The 20045-nt window shown below is 44.4% G+C and overlaps 1 protein-coding gene across 7 annotated transcripts in view; it reads right to left on the bottom strand.

Annotated features, from left to right (window-relative positions):
* Positions 1-387: 387 nt before the first annotated feature.
* LOC130881415 (putative hydrolase RBBP9) overlaps positions 388-20045 on the bottom strand; it is a 73550-nt gene continuing 53892 nt past the window's right edge. For 6 of the 7 annotated variants that reach the window (XM_057781003.1, XM_057781006.1, XM_057781007.1 and 3 more), the window contains 8 exons: positions 14993-15096; positions 13276-13350; positions 12556-12652; positions 11985-12085; positions 8867-8947; positions 8282-8409; positions 5402-5476; positions 388-4841 (listed from right to left, as the gene is read on the bottom strand). In XM_057781003.1, coding sequence (XP_057636986.1) covers positions 4676-4841; positions 5402-5476; positions 8282-8409; positions 8867-8947; positions 11985-12085; positions 12556-12652; positions 13276-13350; positions 14993-15096 — 827 coding nt within the window. In that variant the 3' untranslated portion in view covers positions 388-4675. The remainder of the gene's footprint in view (positions 4842-5401; positions 5477-8281; positions 8410-8866; positions 8948-11984; positions 12086-12555; positions 12653-13275; positions 13351-14992; positions 15097-20045) is intronic. The other variant, XR_009057730.1, reaches the window with a different exon arrangement.

Raw genomic sequence — 20045 nt, 5'->3', positions numbered from 1 at the left:
TAAGAGTGCTTGCACTGTAATCATGAAGAATGGAGTTCAAATTCCAGCATCTGTTTAACAAGCTGAAATTTTCCACAAACATCTGTAACCCCGAAGCTAATGTGGCAGAGACAGGATGGTTGCTCAAGTTTGCTTGCTTCCAGCTTAGCTGAGACATGAACCTTGAATTCAAGAAGAGGCCCTGTTCAGAGGAAGAGACAGAGTGACAGAAGACACCTGATGCCCTCTTCTGGTCTCTGTGAGCATACACAGGAGTGTGAACCACCCCACACACACAATCTTTTAAATCATAATATTATTTCATAAGGAAATAGATATTATTTAAAACTAGTTATTTAAAATAACCCATGCACAGAAACCTTGAAAAACTGACACTCTAAGAATGTGATAGTTCAGGAATTTTTCCTTTATTTAAATTTTCTGCTGTTTTAATTTCTTATAATACACATGAAATGTTTTATGAAATGGTCACTTGTCTGCACAGGATAAGCGGTGAATCATTCTGCTCAGATCTGAATGTCCATCTTGACTGTACACATATCCAGGAGGCAAAACCTGCACCAGCATTTCTTGTCTCACAACGCATAAACCCATACGACCAAGATATGGATCCACTTAGAAATTTACTGGCATATATATTTTCATTTTGAGTACAACCTTGTATCAGAAAATAAAAGTTTTCCAAGCTTAATAGCCAAGATATCTATTTTCCAAAGCTATTCTTTAGGCTCATTAATCATTCAAAAAACCATAAAGTGCATGTTCACAACTACTTCCTAAGAACCCACCTGTACCAGGAGCTAGAGTTAAGCATAAGACACACCATCTCAGGCGTGGAGGTTGCGTGTGTAGGCATGCGGGTACAACATTGTGCTGGTCAGCTTTTCATCACTATAACACAATACCAGAGATGATAAACTTAAAAACAAAAAGTTTGGTGTTTGCTCACAGTTTTGAAGTTTCCAGTCCATGGTCATTTGGTTCCATGCCATTGGGCATGTGGCAAGGCAACACATCGTACCAGAACAAAATCATTCACTGCATCACCAGGAAGCAAAAGAGAATGAGTTCCCACAAGCACCTTCAAAGACCTGCCTTCGACCATTAAAAGACACCTTACAGGCCCACATTTCTTGAAGGTTTCTTCTTGGGATTCCCCTATTCTCACCCATGCTCTCAGGTGAACTTCAAGATTTGTCCAGCTCAGTGGTCAAACCACTATGAAATGAAAAGACACTTTCGGGACTTTGGCCATCAGGAACATCACACAGAAACAACCCATATGGTCACATCACTGGAGAAGCTTACTGAAGGAAACGGACTACTTATACTGACATGTCACAGTATTAGACACAACAAAAAATTCACTTTCAACATGTTATCCTTGAGGAAATATGCAAGGGATCACCAACTCTTTGCTGTCTCTCATGTGATGACCTAGGTAGGCAAGAAGGCGCAGGCTCATTCCCAACAGGGTACCAATGATACATGGTGGATGAGCTGGCATAAATGCTGCCTACACTTTAAAATGATCTGCATTCAATGGTTCTAGAGCACGTAGAAGGCCCGTGTTCACTGCTGTTGACCTATGTACAAAAGCTGGATTGTCTAGACAGCTTTCAGACTTGATAATACATTTTTTTGTAGATATTACTACTTTGAATAATCACTTTGGGTAACCTGAATCTACAGACTGCATACTGCCAAAAATACCAGCCAAGACAACCTACAGCTCCTCCTGGGCTCTTACGTGGATAAAGAGTCCTGGAGATGGAAAGATCCAGCCTGGGCCCAAATGGTAACAGATCAGAAATAATGAAGTGCTTTTGCTTTAGCGGTTGCAGGAGACGATTACCCTGCCATTGGTGAATGCAGTTTCTGTCTCAGCCTTATAAATTCAACTTTGCTAAAGATGGGAGACTTCAAGGGTATCAGCCCGGGAAGCTTACCGGTACTTTTTGTGGGGAGCTGGCTATATACTATCTTCCATCATGAGCCAGCTCACTGCATTATGAATTTACCTAATATCAAACAATGCAGGGTGTATAGAATGTCCCATGAGTTGGCCTGTCACAACCAATCAGTTAAGAATTCAAGACTCCTCTGAATGCACTAATGCCCTAGACAGACACCAATTGGGAGAAGTATCCTGCTGGACAGGTGTTCCTCCCTGGAGCCATACAAGTCCATCCTTCAAATGACCACTCCACAAGAGAACATTCCATCCCAATCTCCCACTCACGCATGGCCACCGAACCACTCTTTGCTAGACTGGATTTAGTATTCTCTGCTCACATACCCTCTTTTGTACGTACTAAGAACCACATCCATGCCACTACCATAACATTCTAAGACCTTGAGCTGGTCTAATTTCTGTCTTCTCTCGCCGCTTTCTGCCTCTGCTCCCCCAATGCTGTATCTAACGACATCTAACAATGTTCTTTTATGCCAACTCCATTGTGTACCAGCATGTGTGTCTATGGGAACAGTGTTATGTTTTAGAGGTGCTTTCTTCTACCACCTCAGCAAAAGGTCAGGGACTTTAAACTACCCTCCGTTGTGTTTTCAAGGAACATACGCAGAGCCAATATCCAGGCAGAGGACTTTGGTTTCAAATTGGCCGACAGGATTTGTAGAGTGAGTGCTGGCAAAGTAGCTCTGAGGACTGTGGGATCATAATTATCATTAGGCCACTGATTGTGACCAAGTGTGTCATCTGTTATACAGAGACAGGCAAGATGGCAGCCACCCCTCATCCAGGTAGATTCACATCTACTATTTTTAAATAAAGGGGACAGATATAGCTGCTGGAGGCCCACAGTGTTCTGATACAATGTGAAGTTTTCTTCAAGGAGGGGTTGAGTGCTAGACTCTTTTTGCTCAGGAAGGTAGGAAACAAAACACCTGTAGAACTGTAGACACAGAAGCGTCTGCTACCACTTCCCAAATGTCCACACATCTGTAGGAAGTGCCTCCCAGGTCTCTTATAGACAGTGGCTTCCTTCCCTGATGGAGGGCATGAGTTGAGAGAAGAGGAGCAGCCATTAACACGAAGTCATGCTGAGTAGGAGTAGCCTTGCTTTCAGAGGACTTAGCAGAACCTCAGTTACAATGATGTGGGACCCATTCCTAGGAACATACTTCTGGGGAGCCCCCTTTGCAGAAAAGAAAGCCATCTGTAAAGCTTTCATCCGAACAGAATTATTTTCAGGCACCCGTCTGCTGTGGGTGAGAGGTCACTAGCATGCAGGAAGAACTTCCAGGAGGAGGGGGATGAGCCTGGACGCACTGAGTCCAGCCTGAGGGAGCGAGAAACAGGGCCATCTAGTTCTGAATCAGGGGAAGAGACCCACAGTTGACTTTCTGCTAAGATAAGGACACAGTCACTCTACTATGAATTCTTGTAAGTTATTTGATTAAGCTATATATAGATATATATGTTCAATAGAAGCGGGGGAGGATATATACGTGCTATGTAGTTTTATGTTATACTCCTTGTGCACACAGACAGATGTAATTACATAATGTTGTATCACCCCTGCAGAGACATGGTTGACTCTGAGGGGGAAGCAGTGGCTGAAGAATCGGAATGAGAAGAGCTTTATTATATAGTACTTTATACGTTTTGACTTTGAGCCACATTTAACTATTACCTACTGAAAAGTGAGTTAGCAGCTGGGCACAGATACTTCAGCTGGTCGGGTATTTGGTTAGCATGCATGAAGCCCTGGGTTCTGTTCCGTGTACCACATAAAACTGAATGTGGTGGTACAAGTCTAGAATCCCAGGACTCAGTGGGTTGGAGGCAGCAGGGTCAGGAGTTCAAGGTCATATTCAGCTAAACAGCAAGTTTAAGGACAGGGCACATGAGACCCTGTCTCAAAAACAACAATAAAGAAGAAAAACAAAAATTAAAAACCAAACTTCAAAATTATCAGTAAAACATTAAAAAGTATCTGGACATGGTGGCACATGCCTTTAATCCTAGCATTTGGGAGACAGAGACAGATTGATCTCTGTGAGTTCAAGGCCAGCCTGGTCTATGTAGCAAATTCTAGGCCAGTCATGGCTGTATATTGAGACACTGACTCAAAAAAAAAAAAAAAAAAAAAAGAAAGAAAGAAAAGAAAAAGAAAGAAATAATAAAAAGAAAACAACAAAACAGAAAATATTAAAACATATTTTAATTTTCCCATACTCCAAAGTATATGTGGTATTCGATAGTAATACCAGTTAGAAAAAGAAAAAAGAGCTGGGTCTGCTGGTCCCAGCATGTCCTCTCAGTTACTTGGGAGGCTGAGGAGGGAAGATCCCAAGTTGTTCAAGGCCTTTCTATACTACAGAGTAAGTTCAAGACCAGTCTGAGCAAATTCACACGTTCAAAACAAAGAAGGCTAGGAATATAGCACAGTGGTACACTTGCCTAGCCTCTGCAAGGCCCTGGGTTCAGTCCCTCCTACCACTTGCAAGTATGTGTACGTGCATGAATACACATACACACGTACACTCATACATTCACTCACATACACACACACACACGCATACACACACACATACACACACATCTTATGAGTTCCTTTCAGTTCTGATTCTTACACTTAAATACACATTCCAAAAACAAGAACATCTGTAGCTGGGTAGTCTCTTTGCAGCCTTGTGACTGACTACCTCAGATCTAACTGTCACCTAGGATGGGGTTCCCAGATGGGGAGAGTTGGTCCTCCAGACCTTGGCTGAACTTAGTGGCAAAGAGCGAAGCGGTGAAGTCATCCCCGATCTCAAGAGCGATGTCATATGCTGTCTGGCCTCTGGTGTTCTTCTTTTGAGGATTTGCGTTGCACCTGCGAAGGAAGTAGAGAAAGTTACTCAAGGTCACTCAGAAATATGACCCTCAGAGCTGACTATTCCTTGCCACAGAGACCAATGTAGGTACCTGGTCCTACTTCCCCAAACGTGTCCCAAAGAGGCCAGCTCTCAGAGTGACTCTCCCTTTTAAGGGATTGTGTGATTTCAAATGTTCAATTGCCTGTCCTTGTGATTGGCTTAAATTGCATCAAAGGCCATGTTTTTTTTTAAATATTTATTTATTATGTATACAATGTTCTGTCTGTGTGTATGTCTGCAGCCAGAAGAGGGCACCAGACCTCATTACAGATGGTTGTGAGCCACCATGTGGTTGCCGGGAATTGAACTCAGGACCTTTGGAAGGGCAGGCAATGCTCTTAACCACTGAGCCATCTCTCCAGCCCCCTCCTATAACCATGTTAAATGAGGGTAACGCTCATTGTGCGATAGTGGCCTTCTCTGACAGGGATAACAGTTCAGAAGGCAGGGCCTGTCTAACACCACTGAGTGTCGGTAGGGATGTCACTGCTATCCTCGGGAGAAGCCTTTGACATACCCCAGTAACGTGGTGATGCTCTCCTTTCCTTCCAGGCCAAGCAGAGTTGCTTCATGAAGAGCTGTATTTCTGAACCTATTTGTGGGGGGAAAATTTTCTGGGTAAATGTTTAGCGTCATGAGGAAAATGGAAAGGGACTAAACTCAGGTCCTCAGGCTCTGTGGCAGGTGCCTTTACCTACTGAGTCACCTTGCTGGCCCTAATTCTGGTTTGCTAAGGAGCACCTTGCCAAGCCTCTCTGCTCTCTAGCTTCAGGAAAGCTAGGTCTCTGAATGGCTGATGCCTAAGGGTGGCAGGGTGGAGGGGATGTGGTTCCCTGGATGCACCGAGCCCAGCTGCAGGGTAGAGGCCATGCTGGAAGGTTTCAACTTTTTAGATGGATATATTTGAGGTAACTCTCTGGGGGCAAGTCTACTTCCCTTTATTGGCACCTACTAAAAAGGAAGAACTCTGTGTTTTATTTGGGAAGATGGCCTCCAGTCTGGCTTTCTTCCCTCAAAGACTTTCACCTATGTAAGTTAAACACTGCTCAGGGCAATCTTGATAACGCAGTGGGAGCCGTGCTGTTACTGCTCCACTCAGACGGGCACAGCCACAAAGCTGCGACTTAGGAGGCCTGCACTGGCACTGTGCACCAGTCAGCGGGACGGGCCAAACCAAGCACAGGACTCGGCATGTCTGCAGTGAAATCCCATGTGTATTTGGGTCACTGTGGAGTGCCTATGAAGTATATAAGGGAACTAAGGAAGACCACAATAAAGTGGCAACTTGTTCTATGTCCACAGAAGTTTCAAACTCATAGCTGAATTGTTCATGAATCCAGGACTCATTTTACTGGAGAATCATTTAAAAAGTGACTCGCAGATCGACCACAAGACATCATGCTTAAATGCTATGAAAACTTGTCCAAATTATAAAAATACAAAATATATTATAAAGCAAATAGCATCACTGGGTACAGTGGTGCACACCTTAGATCTCAATACACAGAATGTAGAGGCAGGTGGATCTTCGTGAATTCAAGATCACCCAGGCTGATCAGCCAGTGAGACATTGTTTAAAAAAAAAAACCCACACATAAATAGCATCATTTATTTCATCATCAAGAAAATGATGCAAAGGTATGGGAAAATGAAGAGGGTGCCGACTTAAGAAAACTCAAGAAAGTCAACAATGTTTTATAACTATATATCAAATATTCTGCTATAGAATAAACCTGAAAGGGTGCAGTCTCTTCTGATACAGTGTCCTATGGGAAATACTATAAAAATGCACTCAGAAAATAGGCTCTTGTTATTATAGCCCTGTCTAGCCTCAAACTTATGATCCTCCTGCCACAGCCTAAGTGTTGAGAGTGCAGGTATGTACCAACAGCCCTGGTGACAAATTTTACAAGTACATATAGTCAATTTAGAAGAATAAAAAAACAAAATGAATAGTAGCCATAAAGAATATATATATTTAGAAAAATTGAAACAGATAATAGAAGCAAAGTTATGGGAATTTTGTTCCCTCCTCCATGGTGGCTGGAAATACCAAACAACACATCTCACCAAGCCAGGAAGCAAGAAGGCTAAATACCTGCAGCATCTTTGGAAACTTCTATTTGACATCATGTCCAGAAGATGAGCATTGCCATAAATGATACATACTCCAGGAACTTCTGAACCCAGTTTCCAAAGTAATTTGGAAACAAACAAGAGAATCTCAGACAGGGATTAGGTTGTGAGTCAAGATGGCCCTGAGGCTGGGCAGTAGGTAACTTTACACAGAACCCCTTCGTCCTCAGATGTGGACACTAAGGGGCCAGGGACTGTATGGTGGACTCTCACGGCAGCTCCTCACCGGTGGTGTCAGCCCGGCAGGCAGCCATGTAACCCTTTCTTTCTGCATTAACTTTATAGATATATTTTCATAGGAATACACTGAGGCCTCTCTTTACTCAGCATAGGTCTTAACAGTTTGGATCATGACAATAGCTTTGCCCAATATCCCAAGACTTAAAGATTCACTAGACCTAGAAAAGTACAAGTTCATGTTGGATGTGGTAGCACACACCTATAATCTCAGCACTCAAGAAGCAGAGGCAGAAGGATTGCAAATTCAAGGCCAGATGGTCTACATTAGCAAGTTTTAGGTGGGCCATGCCTAAATAAACAGCACACAAAAAGTACAAATTAATAGGTTAGCAAATGCATTACCATTTATAAAGCCCATCAGCGGTGCTGGCACATGCTTTTAATCCCAGCTCTCAGGAGGCAGGCGGATCTCTGAGTTCAAGGCTAGCCTGATCTACAGAGTTTCAGGACAGCCAGGGCTACACAGAGATACCCTGTCTCAAAAAAAAAAAAAATATATATATATATATATAAACCCCATTAAGTTAGGCAATAGAGTATTCTAAAATTTGGTTTTACTCAAGGTCCCTTGAGTCATTGTTTTAGAAGGCTGTAGAACTTTTAGGAGGTGGAGATTCACTAGGGGAAGGTCACTGAGGGTGGGCTTGGATGTTTTATAGCCCTGCCCCACTTCTTCCTGAGTGTAGATACAATGTGAACGGTGACCTCCTGCTCCTGACCAAGCCTTCCCTGCCTGCTGCCTTTTTGGACTACATCTTTCCAAACTGTAAGCCCAATCAAACCCTTTCTCCCCTGAGTTGCTTCTGTCAGGGCTTTCTATCACAGGAATAACAAAGTCGCTGAAGCACCCAGCTTTGGAAAACACCGACTGAGCCTCTTACTAAGGCTGGAAAAGAGTAAAACAGTTCTGGGGTTCCAATCGAGCAGGACACTTGCATGGACTGACTCTACTGTGACAGAATCCTGGAAGCTATACTTAGTCACAACAGGGTGCCCTGCTGTCCTTCCAGTGTTCACTTACGGTCCCCACTGCAGGTCGATGTCTGCTCCTCTCTGAGCAAGAACTGGAATGGCTTCATGGTGTTTATTCACAACAGCCACGATAACAGCGGGTCGCCCTTGACTATCACAACAGTTAGGGTCTGCTCCCTGTGGGTCATGGAAAGGGACAAACTCGCCACAAACCCCGAACTCAACATTGCCCAACTGCCATCCCACTGTGAATGACAAATGTCCTGGAAAGGGATGATGGCATTAAACTGAGTACAAACCAGAGGAGAATGAGGAATCTCACGAACACAGCTAAAATGGACACAGATGGCAAGCCCCCAGATGTTTAAGACTTTTCCCCACATCGGGAGGAGCAAGCAAGCACCCATTCACCTTGCCTAGTAGGAAAGCAGGCACATTTGGCCACATTCTGTCCAGCTCAAGGACATTACTTAGGTTTGCATGTGCTTGTCTTTGCTATAAAAGCAGGCAGAGAAGCACCACGGAGTATAAAGCCCTTGGGCAGTCCTTCAGCCCTTGCATGCAGAGCTCAGTCAGCAGGCAGTGCACAAAGCAGGCTGCTCTCTGCAGAGAGGCCTGTTCTGAGGGCACTCACTTCATCGAGCAGCTGTTCCAGCACGGACAGTCTTCCTTTCCCGGCGGGGCCAACCTCCTCCAGCAGGAGTCTGTTTTCAGGCTGTAGGGTGACAGAACAGGGCATCTTCATGGCCTCTGGGTACCTGTGCTGCAGAGTCCCAGCTGAGTGCTCAAGGCAAACCCCTCCCCGCTCCCAGGTTAGTAGTTATCTTCTCCGTTGAACAACATGGACGGGTAAGTGTGAGTTTTGAGAGAAGGTGTGTGTGTGTGTGTGTGTGTGGTGTGTTCTTCTGAGTGTTTCTGTGTGTACACAGTCCTCTATATGCAGTAGTACAGACATACATGTGTAACTGTAACATGAATCTGTGCTCAGCTCCCAAGCCTTGTTATGGGTAAGGACACTGCCTTGACATTTGTTTTATTCAATCAAGGGCAAGGAGGCCCATGAGAGGCCTCACAAAACCTCAGAAATTTGCAAGCTTTGTAATGACTAGCTCCCGGAAGAGCAGCTAGGGTGGAACCCCGAATCTACTCTGTGGCTTCACTCTGTGGCTTATGAAAGTGCCCGAGGCCAGCCCAGGATGACAGATCACATGCTCGCCCAAGAAATGGAACCAACAGACCAATACTTTCATTGGTCCATAGACATCTGAAGAATTTCTTTCATGTTTTCAAAAATGCCATGAAATTTACCTTTATCTGTCTTTCATATCATTTTATATATAGAAAGGAATCCAAATACTAGAAGACTGAAGGAATTAGGCCCAAACAAGCACACTGCTTTAGTATGCTTCTGCCACTAGTTCCCAGTCATGCCTTGGATGGTCACAGGGACTGGGACTGCCCTTTACAGAAGCAGTTACAAAACCTACTCCCCTTCCTGGGCTACTAAGCCTTTCAGAAGATATGGGGTTCAGTCTATGTGACCCCTCATTTGCCACCCTACCTCTCTGGTGAATTTCTTGGAACAAGGTACTGTTTCCTAATCAGAAAAGCCCCACATGGTCTTAGGTATGGTGCCTAGTCACAGTGAATTCTGTTCCCTATGGAAAAATGTATTAGACCGTCAGTTTCCTGAGCTCTGAAGCACATCTGGGTGTGCTCAAAATAATCACTACACAGTGAATGAATGCTGGGAGACCTGGGTCACACAACGACTAGTGAGTTCTGCACTTCTCTCACCCAGCAGTGGAGACTTGGGTCACACACAGACTCGTGAGCTCCGCACTTCTCTCACCCAGCAGCGGAGACCTGGGTCACACACAGACTAGTGAGCTCTGCACTTCCCTCACCCTCACTGTTTCAGACTGGGGGAGGGGAGAACACAAGCAACCAAAACCAATCACAGAGTCTTACCCCCAAATTTACTAGTGCAACGTGAGGCCTATGTTGCAGGAGAGACATGTAAATGCAAAAAATAGACCCTGCCTCTAAAGCAACTGACATACAAGCAAGGAGGCTAGAGCATGCCCACAGTGGAGGCCCACGGGCCTGGCAGAACCCAGGGATGAGAGGCACCACATATGCCCATCTCTACATCTGGCTTGCTGCCCCTCACAGCTGTTCTCTGTGCTGCAGTCAACACTGGGCTGGCCGGGCGGCAGCGGCGCACGCCTTTAATCCCAGCACTTGGGAGGCAGAGGCAGGCGGATCTCTGTTAGTTCGAGGCCAGCCTGGTCTACAAGAGCTAGTTCCAGGACAGGAACCAAAAAAAGCTACGGAGAAACCCTGTCTCAAAAAATCAAAAAAAAAAAAAAAAAAATCAACACTGGGCCGGAGCCAGGCAAGCTGGGGAAGGCAGTCCCTTCGGGATTGATTATGTCCTGATATGTAGTTTAAAAGACAAAACCTTAAAGCTGCAGGAGATCCTGAAGTGATGTCCACTGTAGTGGACGAGTGATTTTGCGGGATCACTAAGAAGACTATAATAGGTGAAAACAATGCAATAAACAAACAAAAAACAACCGAACACCTAGAGATCCGAGTGTTTTCCTCTCTAGCTGAACATTCAGGTTCTAAAGGTTAGTCAGGAAGGAGGGCAGATATTAGGTTCAGGCTGTAGGCAAGACTGCACGACTGGAGGGCTTACTGTGACTGGCGGAGACCGCTGCCACCCTCCCCTTGGCTCCTGTGTGAGGGCAGGAAAACTATGCTTTCTGTCTAAAGCCCTACAACTATTTTCTAGAAATCACATGATTTCCCAGCAAAGGCTTCTAATGGGAGAAGGGAAGAGTGTAGCCACAAGGGAGGCTATGAGGGGAAGGAACAAAGACGGCTTCATGCAGAACTGAAATATATATGAGCACACTACACCATTAATACCACTGCCACCAGAGGAAAGACCTTCTACACTGGCAGCCCAGGAGACCTCCTGCCTCCTGCCTAGTAACTCTGTGGAGCCCCATCGTGGTGGTTTGAATGATAACAGTCCCCATAGGCTCCTCATATGTTTAAATGCTTGGTCCCCAGTTGGTGGAACTGTTTGGGAAGGATTAGGAGGTGTGGCCTTGCTGAAGTTGGTGTGTCAGTGGTGGGTAGGCTTTGAGGTTTCAAAAGCCCATTCCAGGCTCAGTATCTTTCTCTCTGTGTCTGCAATTTGTAGATCAGATATGGACCCTCAGTTATTTCTCCAGTGTCGTGCTTGCATGCCACCATGTAAGCAAGCCCCAGCTACATTCTTTCTTTTAAAAGTTGCCTTGCTCATGGTGTATCTTCACAGCAGTACAACAGTAACAAATAAACCCATCCATAGCCACCCACCCCCATAGAGACTTCAACTCACACACCTGTCCAAGCTTGGCACTCACACTGGACACCCATGCCAGTACCAGTGCTGATCCAACTAGCCCTTTATTTGTTAAGTGACTAGACAATGAAGCATCATCATATATTTAGCCAAACCAAATATCAGAGAAAGATGAGCACTCAGAACTGACCCTGGAGGAAACAGAGATGATCCAGGAAATTGATGAGACTTTAAATTTAGCCCTAGTTCACTATCTTAAAAAATTTGTCACAAAATAGACAGCACTGTTGTTTAAAAGGAGAAAATGAGAAAGCATTCCATTACAAAATGTCCAAATAACACTGGTGCAGCAGGCTGCATAAGAGCTACGGAGACCAAGACGTGCACCTACCGCAGGCAGCTCTGGGTTTCTGTGCAAGTTTTTGGTCTTGAGATCCTTCATCTTCTTGATATTTTCAGGCATGTCTGAGGCGCTCTGGCTATAGGCACTAACTGAAATAACAAAGAGTTGGAGACCAAAATGACCCTGCCTTACTTGTCATGTGTAAGGACACTTTGGTCATGCCCCTCAAAAGTCACAATGATACAATGAATTTTCTAGATTTTTTTTTTAAATTAAACCTGGCAGGTGGGACCCTTGACCACCCCTTCCAGGAACCTGGAAATGATTTGAAAGGGAAAAGAAGGGATTTTAATTTTTAGATTAAAAAGTACATGTACACCCCCATACACACACATGCCTCCCCTGCCCCCCACCAGCTGCAGCAAATAAAACTTCCCAAGTCCTGTAAAGGATTTCAGAAGTCAGATCCCCCATCTCCAGAGGAGCCAGACAAATAAATTGCCTGACACATGTTGAGATTTGTGACTCAGCTTCAAATTTATACAAGTCTTACCAATCCCTGACTAATCAGTGTGTTCTTGGTTAATTACTAAAAACTCACCAGGAGGGTACAACTCACCCAAGCTGGCCCTGCTGTCATACAGCCCGTTCCCACCTTCGCTGATACTGCTCAGAAAGTGGTCACTGAGATTCATCGCCTTGTTGATGTACAGGTTCTGGCCAATGAAAACATTTCAAGCATCACTATCGATGGGGCTGCTATGTCTCGGCAGAGAGCTCTACTGCGAGCCTGCTCCTCCGGAGGGACACTTGCAGTGCAGCCTGAGGCTGGGAGCCTTGTGCACAGTAGGCAAGCATTCTACCATCAAATTATAGTCCCAGGGTGCTTCTACTTTTAAGACTGCTCTAACAAACTTGTCCCAGATGGCCCTGAACTCATTCTGGCCTTTACTTTGAGATCCTCATGCCTCATCCTTCCAAGTGGTTAATTTTGTATAAAACAAATAAGTTAAGGTGAAAATCGGTAAACATTTTTTGTTAGTCTTTTTCCAAGTTTGTTGTATCCCAGGCATATAATCATTTCAGTAAGCTGTGACCCCAAGGAAAACCAGAGCAAGTGTGGGTAGCAGCTCCTGCTGCCAGGACATCCACTGGGCTGGACAGTGGGCCTCTCTGACGGTTAGCACAGTTATTTATGTAGTCCCATAGAATTCCTTGTCTAGGTCGGGTTTATTATTTGAAACTTTTCCTTTGTATTCATCATGCAAAAGCATCCCTGTGAACTGTAAACCATGAGGCAATCAACTTGTAGATAACTTCTGGAGGAGTACATACATACCTTGTTTGAGACTTGAACGTAGTTCAGCCTGATGCTAACTTCGTAGCCATCTTCATGGACAGTGGCAGAGATAAGCTTTTAAAGAAATTTAAAGAATATTCTCAGTTGTGGTGTGGGACTCAACCCCTAAGAACTGTGAGATGTGAAACTCTCTAGTAAAATATTTATTACAAAAAGGTTAGACTAGAGAAACAAGAGGAGAAACTGAGATGAGATAAATAGAAAACAAAGAACGAAACAGCAGACTCCAAACCAGCCGACCTGCACTCCTAATTATAAATGAACTAAATACTTTAGTCGAGGGCAGGGACTCAGAGTGAATAAGAACAAGATCCGAATTTATATTTTCTTCAAGAGACTTCTCCAGTCAGTCATATGGCTTGCTATGAAGATCTACAGACTCTGAAAAGGTGTCCTGGTGAATGGGGCGGCTGGATTGGGGGTTGGGGGGTGGGGGGGTAGGGGTGGGGGGTGGGCAGCTCTGCAAGGAAGGAGCTTATGAGTGAGTAGTTTTCCCTGTAAGCTGTGGAATGAACTTAAAAGGGGGCAGCAAATGTTTCTGAGGATCAAATGGTAATTTTTATTTAGGTCTCGTGGGTCATAAATTCTCTACTGCAAATGCTTAGCCTTGCTGTGGTAACACAAAGCAGCCACGGCTAACATGTAAATGGCTGGATACATCTCTGATCCAATTACATATTACTTGTAAAACTAGGCAGTGGGCCACATTTGTCTCAGAGAGAATAGTTTGCTGAACTCCAGATTAAGACAAAGTTTGCATAAGCTACCAAATAGTCCATCAAAGGAAGCTGAGCAGTACTTGAAAACAAGATAGGTTCAGTCTTGGATGCTTTTGTGACTGATTTGAAAGGGTTCCTTGTAGTTTGTGACGAACAGGACATGTTATCCCATTGAACTGTCTCTTAATGATTTTGTGCTAAAGAAAAGGCATGTGGCTTGGGATTTACAGACCTGCTCCAAATCTTAATGCCAAGACACAGCAGTGCAGTTTGGGGCAATCTGTCAAACCTCTCTGAGCTTCAGTTACTTTGGGTATCAAATAAGACTTGCTATGAAGATCTACAGACTTAAAACAACACAAAACAAAGCAACTTCAATTCTGTGCCATTAAAAACCACTACTTGCCGGGCGGTGGTGGCACGCACCTTTAATCCCAGTACTTGGGAGGCAGAGGCAGGTAGACCTCTGAGAGTTCAAGGCCAGCCTGGTCTACTCTACAAGAGTTAGTTCCAGGACAGGCTTGATAGCTACAGTGAAACCCTGCCTCGAAAAACAAAAACAAAAAACCCCATTACTTTAGCTGGGTGTCGTGGCTCATACCTTTAATCTCAGAACTTGGGAGGCAGAGGCAGGCAGATCTCTGAGTTCAGGACCAGCCTGGTCTACAGAGCAAACTCCAGGATAGCCAGTATTACACACAGAAACTCAAGTAAAAAGAAAGAAAATACATACATACATACATACATACATACATACATACATACATACATAATGAAAGGAAGGAAGAAAGGGAGGGAGGGAGGGAGGGAGGGAGGGAGGGAGGAAGGAAGGAAGGAAGGAAGGAAGGAAGGAAGGAAGGAAGGAGAAAGAAAAACATGGAAAGCAGAGATGGAAAGGAAAGGGAGAGGAAAAAACACAATTAACAAGCAAAGTCTGATCCCAGGGATGCTCTAAGCAGTAGCTTCATCTTACCCACCTTTCCCATCCTGGGTTCTGCAATCAAGGCCCGGAAATCAGGGTTATTCTGAGCATAGGACCTGAGGTGAGCAGAGATGTGATCCAATTGTTTTCTCCAGTAGCCTAAAAAGGGAGAGAAACCCAAAGATATGGATAATTCTTCCACATTTAAGAAAGAAAGGAGTGTGGAAATTCTCTGACAGGTAATTTTCCTTGGCTAACTGTGTTGGGTTTTTCTTATAGAACCTCAAGTACGTACTAAAGTAAGTGCTACTACCACCCCGAGACAATTCTACACAATTATCACAGATCATCACATTTAAAAAGAATATGCAGATTGCTGCATGTGAAGCCCGATGTGGGATGACCTTCTGTCTATGTGTTTATTGGCTAATTAATAAAGCTGTTTTGGCCAGTAGCTTAGCAGAATATAGCCAGGCTGGAAGAGATATAGAGAGTGTAGGCAGAGTCAGAGGGATGCCATGTAGCTGCTGCAGGAGAGAGATGCCATATCATTATCGGTAAGCCACAGCCTCATGCCAATACATAGATTAATAGAAATGGATCAATTCAAGATGTAAGAGCGAGCTAAAAATATGCCTGAGTCATTGGTCAAACAGTGTTGTAATTAATATAGTTTCAGTGTGATTATTCAGGTCTGAGCAGCCAGAAACAAAAGGGCAGTCTCCTTCTATAGAAGTCTTTTATTCCTTTATTATTCTGTCTCACATATAAATTACATAGTCCTAAATGTATGGGTTTGAGAATTGTATTCATCCCAAACAACATACAGAACATTTCTATTACTCCAGAAAGTTTCTGTGCTCCTTTTCTGTCTATATAGGGGTTTAAATGGATTTGAATCAGAAATTAGAGCACTTTCGTGAGCCCAGGGGTTTGGCTTCTCATGTGTGGGAGAAAGATATAGTAGTTCCCACCTTTCTGCCAAGATTGGAGGCCCTTGACAAGGAGAAGCAGACTGGGGTGGAATCCCAGCTAAGGTGGCAGAGCCTTTCAGGCACTGACAGGTAGATTTAATCCTTTTCTCACTGCTGTGTGGGCTCACTGAAATGACTGAGTTTGTTGGTGCCCCTGTTCTCCTCTAGCAGGTCTCTTTCACTCAGGAATACACAGTGAATTTCTTTACTCGGTGCCGACTTTCTAGAGAGCACATTGGCCCTCATTCTTCTTCAGGCTTAAGGTCAGAACTGTCATGTTCCACTGGCCAGCAAGTGACCAAGCCATCAAGATTCCAAGAGACAGAAAACAGCCTCTTCCTCGTGAGGAAAGGAGGGATATTAGGAATCATTCTGGGAATGGCTGTAAACAATCTCCTTAGGACTAATGCCACACTCAAGTCTAGAAGAGTCAACCAAACTGTGGCTGAGTTATAACTCCTAACAGGGACACTTGGGGAGCAAGTGTAGGGCTGAGAGACCTCCATCATGGCATCCTGCGGATCTTGGTGCTCTCTTTCCCCCAGAGAAACCAGTGTTAAAAAGCAATGAGAGGCTGGAGAGGTTGCTCAGTGGTTAGAGCACTTGCTTTTTTTTTTTTTTTTTTGCAGAGGACCTGGATTTGACATCTAAGACTCACATGGTGGCTCACAATCGTCTCTAACTCCAGTTCCAGGGGATTTGATGTCCTCTTCTGACTTCTATGGGCAGGCACCAAGCACACATGTAATGCAGAGATATATATATATATATATATGCAGGCAAACATTCATACACATAAAATAAGTAAACCTAAAAAAATAATCAATGATTTAAATTCTCTGAACCTGTTTCTAAAGACATTAGCAAATTAAGTATTTAATGAAAAAAAAGTACTGAAACTCAAGATAGTAAGTGGATGGTGTCTGAATCATTACCCAACCCCCTCTTGCTTAATAGGATGGAAACTCCAGTCCAGGTATGTACAGTCAGGAACACAGTCCTGTCCATCTTGGTTCTAAGTTCAACCTCACTATCTTCTTAGAGCAAACAAGATTTCCATATTTCTCGTCCTGCCCCAGCTGCCTATTGCACAACCTAAGCTCTTGGCAAGTGTGGTCCAAAGGGTGTTCTCTATGCTCCTGCCCAGTCATTTCTCATAGGATGGAGGTTTTACCTTGATCTGAGGCACTGTTGATACTGGGTACCCAGATCTTATCGTGGCTCACTTATCAAAGCCCATTTTGAGAGAGGTAAAAATAGAAAAATCATATATGATTGTTGTATTCCCTGGGATGAATGTCATTCTGAGAGAAAAGTGCCAATGTCCAATTCCAAACAAATTTCTGCCCAGGGGAGAAAGAAGACTAGGTAAGCAGAGAGTTCAGAAGCTCTTCCCAAAGCAACTGACTTCACTGTAACAGGGTGGCAGAGTCTTTGCCTGGCATACACAGGACCTGAGTTCAATACCAGCACCTAAAGAAGGGAGCGGGGGAAAGTACAATGCGATAAATTCACTACAGGTGAGAGCTGCATCACAGGTTGACCACTTTACATAGAACCAGGAAAAGCAACAGCTAATAAAAGCCCTTCTGAAGTCAGAAGAGTATTCAAATACTGACCTGTAAAAATACTGTTGTAAAAGACCCCACATTTAATTGGACCAGTCTGTGAAAGGGCTGATGCCAACCTAGAGCTGAAAACAACAACGTGATGGACTAGCAGTCACGACTGGGAGTGGTCAGGGAAGGAGGCCGAGAGCCTTGCCCAAACCACCAAAGCTACCATCTTCCTAGGGTGGCAGAGTGCAGACCAATGGTGTACTCCCCAAAGTGCAGCCTCAGAGGCTTCACACAGCAGGACGAACTGAAGTTCACTGGAAAGATGGAGCTAGCTGCTAGACAGATTAATGTGCAAATAGCAAGAACAAGCCTGGAAGGGAAACCAGACTAGAGTTGAAATACTCAGTCATTTAAAACCTCCAGCTCTGGGGGCCATCTCTGATTCTTTTACTTGTTTTTCAGGACCTTTCCTCCTACTGCATTGCCTAGTCCAACCTTAATATGTGGGGAGATGCCTAGTCTTACAGCAACTTGATATGCTGTGTTTGGTTGATATCCCAGGGAGGCCTGCCCTTTCCTGAAGGGACGCAGAGGAGAAATAGAATGGGGGTGGGAGGTGTGGGATGGGGAGGCATGGGGGAGGGACTGGGAAGAAAGGAGAGAGGAGAAACTATGATCAGAATGTAATATATAAGAGAAGAATAAATTTAAGAAAACTTTGGTTCTAACAAAATATTATAAAATGGTAAAAGAAAGAAGAAAGTTAACTTAAACATAAGAACAAAAGGCAGGGGAGAGCCAGGCGGTGATGGCGCTCACTAATCTCAGCACTTGGGAGGCACAGGCAGGAGGATCTCTGAGTTCAAGGCTAGCCTGGTCTACAGAGAGTTCCAGACCATATCCCAGCCATGGATACACAGAGAAACCCTGTCTCGAGAGAACAAAACAAAACAAACAAACAAAAAAAACAAACAAAAAAGTCAGGGGAGAAAAACTGACTGCAACAGCAACTGCAAGTCGGGGCTTTAACAGAACTTCAGAGGGGCTGTTATAAACATGTTCGGGTGCTAGACTGAAGGTTCTGTAGACGTCCCTCTCTCTCCCAGAAATACAGCTGTGCCACTGCAGGCAGCTCTCTCTCTCTCTCTCTCTCTCTCTCTCTCTCTCTCTCTCTCTCTCTCTCTCTCTCTCTCTCCCCCTTGGACACTGAGTAACGGCAAGGCCACAGACAGACAGGCCAGTGGCTGACAGGCATCTAGCACTTGTGAGAGCATATACAGGAGAAGGGATGTGGAAGGTGGCCGTTTGAGAAACACAAGCTTGCTACTGGAGTGATGGCTGTGTCCACTGCTGAAGAAGAGTGATGATGTCTATGTAACATCATTAATGAACGTGCTTGATACTGTTCATTGCACACTTAAACATAGTTAAGATAGAGAATTGTATACTACATGAGTTTTATGCACTAAAAAGCCGTAATGACAGGTGATAATGATGAGACAGATTAAGCCTGTCTCCACAGCAGAATGAACCCACAGGCGCCATGAGTCGGATGGACCAGACAGCTGTTGGGGAATATTATTTTAAAGTGTGTGACTTTTGTTTATGCTGTATTTGATTAACTCTGTGAAGCTGTGATTCTTTGCTTGTTTAAAACACCCGATGTCTAGTAAAGAGCTGAATGGCCAATAGCAAGGCAGAGCAAGAACAGGCGGGGCTGGCAGCAGAGAGGATAAACAGAAGAAAGAGGAGAGCAAGAAAACAAGGAGAGGAGGACACCAGGAGTCACCCACCCATGCAGCAAGCCATGGGGAAAGAAGTCAAGAAAGATATACAGAAGTAGAGAAAGATAAAAAGCCAGAGGGAAAAGGTAGTTGGGTTAATATAAGAAAAGCTGGCAAGAAACAAGCCTAGCTAAGGCTTGTTTCAGGTTTTATGTGGCGTTAGTTAACCACCATGGACGCCACTCTGTAGTAGGGAGTGGGGGGGGGGGTTGCTTTTCGTCCCGCCCGAAATAACCACACTGAAATTGTATTAAATTACTGCCTGGCCCATTAGCTCTAGCCTCTTATTGGCTAACCCTCACATCTTGATTAACACATTTCTATTAAATCGGTGTATCACCACGTGACTGTGGCTTACTGGCAAGATTCTAACCTACGTCCGTCTCAGGCTGGAGATACATGGTGTCTGCCACACTGCCCTTCTTCCCAGCATTCAGTTCTGTCTGCTCCACCTATCTAAGTCTGCCCTATCAAAAGGCCAAGGCAGTTTTTTTATTCAACCAATAAAAGCAATACAAATACAGAAGGACCTCCTACATCACCGGGCATTTATAACTAAGAATAAGCCTTGTGTGATTTGTTTGGGAGCTGGGTGGTGGGTCCCTCAAAAAGCCAAAAGAATAAAACATCCGCCGGGCAGTGGTGGCGCACGCCTTCAATCCCAGCACTTGGGAGGCAGAGGCAGGCGGATCTCTGTGAGTTCGAGATCAGCCTGGTCTACAAGAGCTAGTTCCAGGACAGGCTCCAAAACCACAGAGAAACCCTGTCTCGAAAAAGAAAAAAAAAAAAAG

This window comes from Chionomys nivalis, chromosome 9 (genome assembly GCF_950005125.1).
Source record: "Chionomys nivalis chromosome 9, mChiNiv1.1, whole genome shotgun sequence".
Taxonomy (NCBI): Eukaryota; Metazoa; Chordata; class Mammalia; order Rodentia; family Cricetidae; genus Chionomys; species Chionomys nivalis.
The sequence above is the reverse complement of the archived record's forward strand: the minus strand, read 5'-3'. Positions and strand labels throughout refer to the sequence as shown.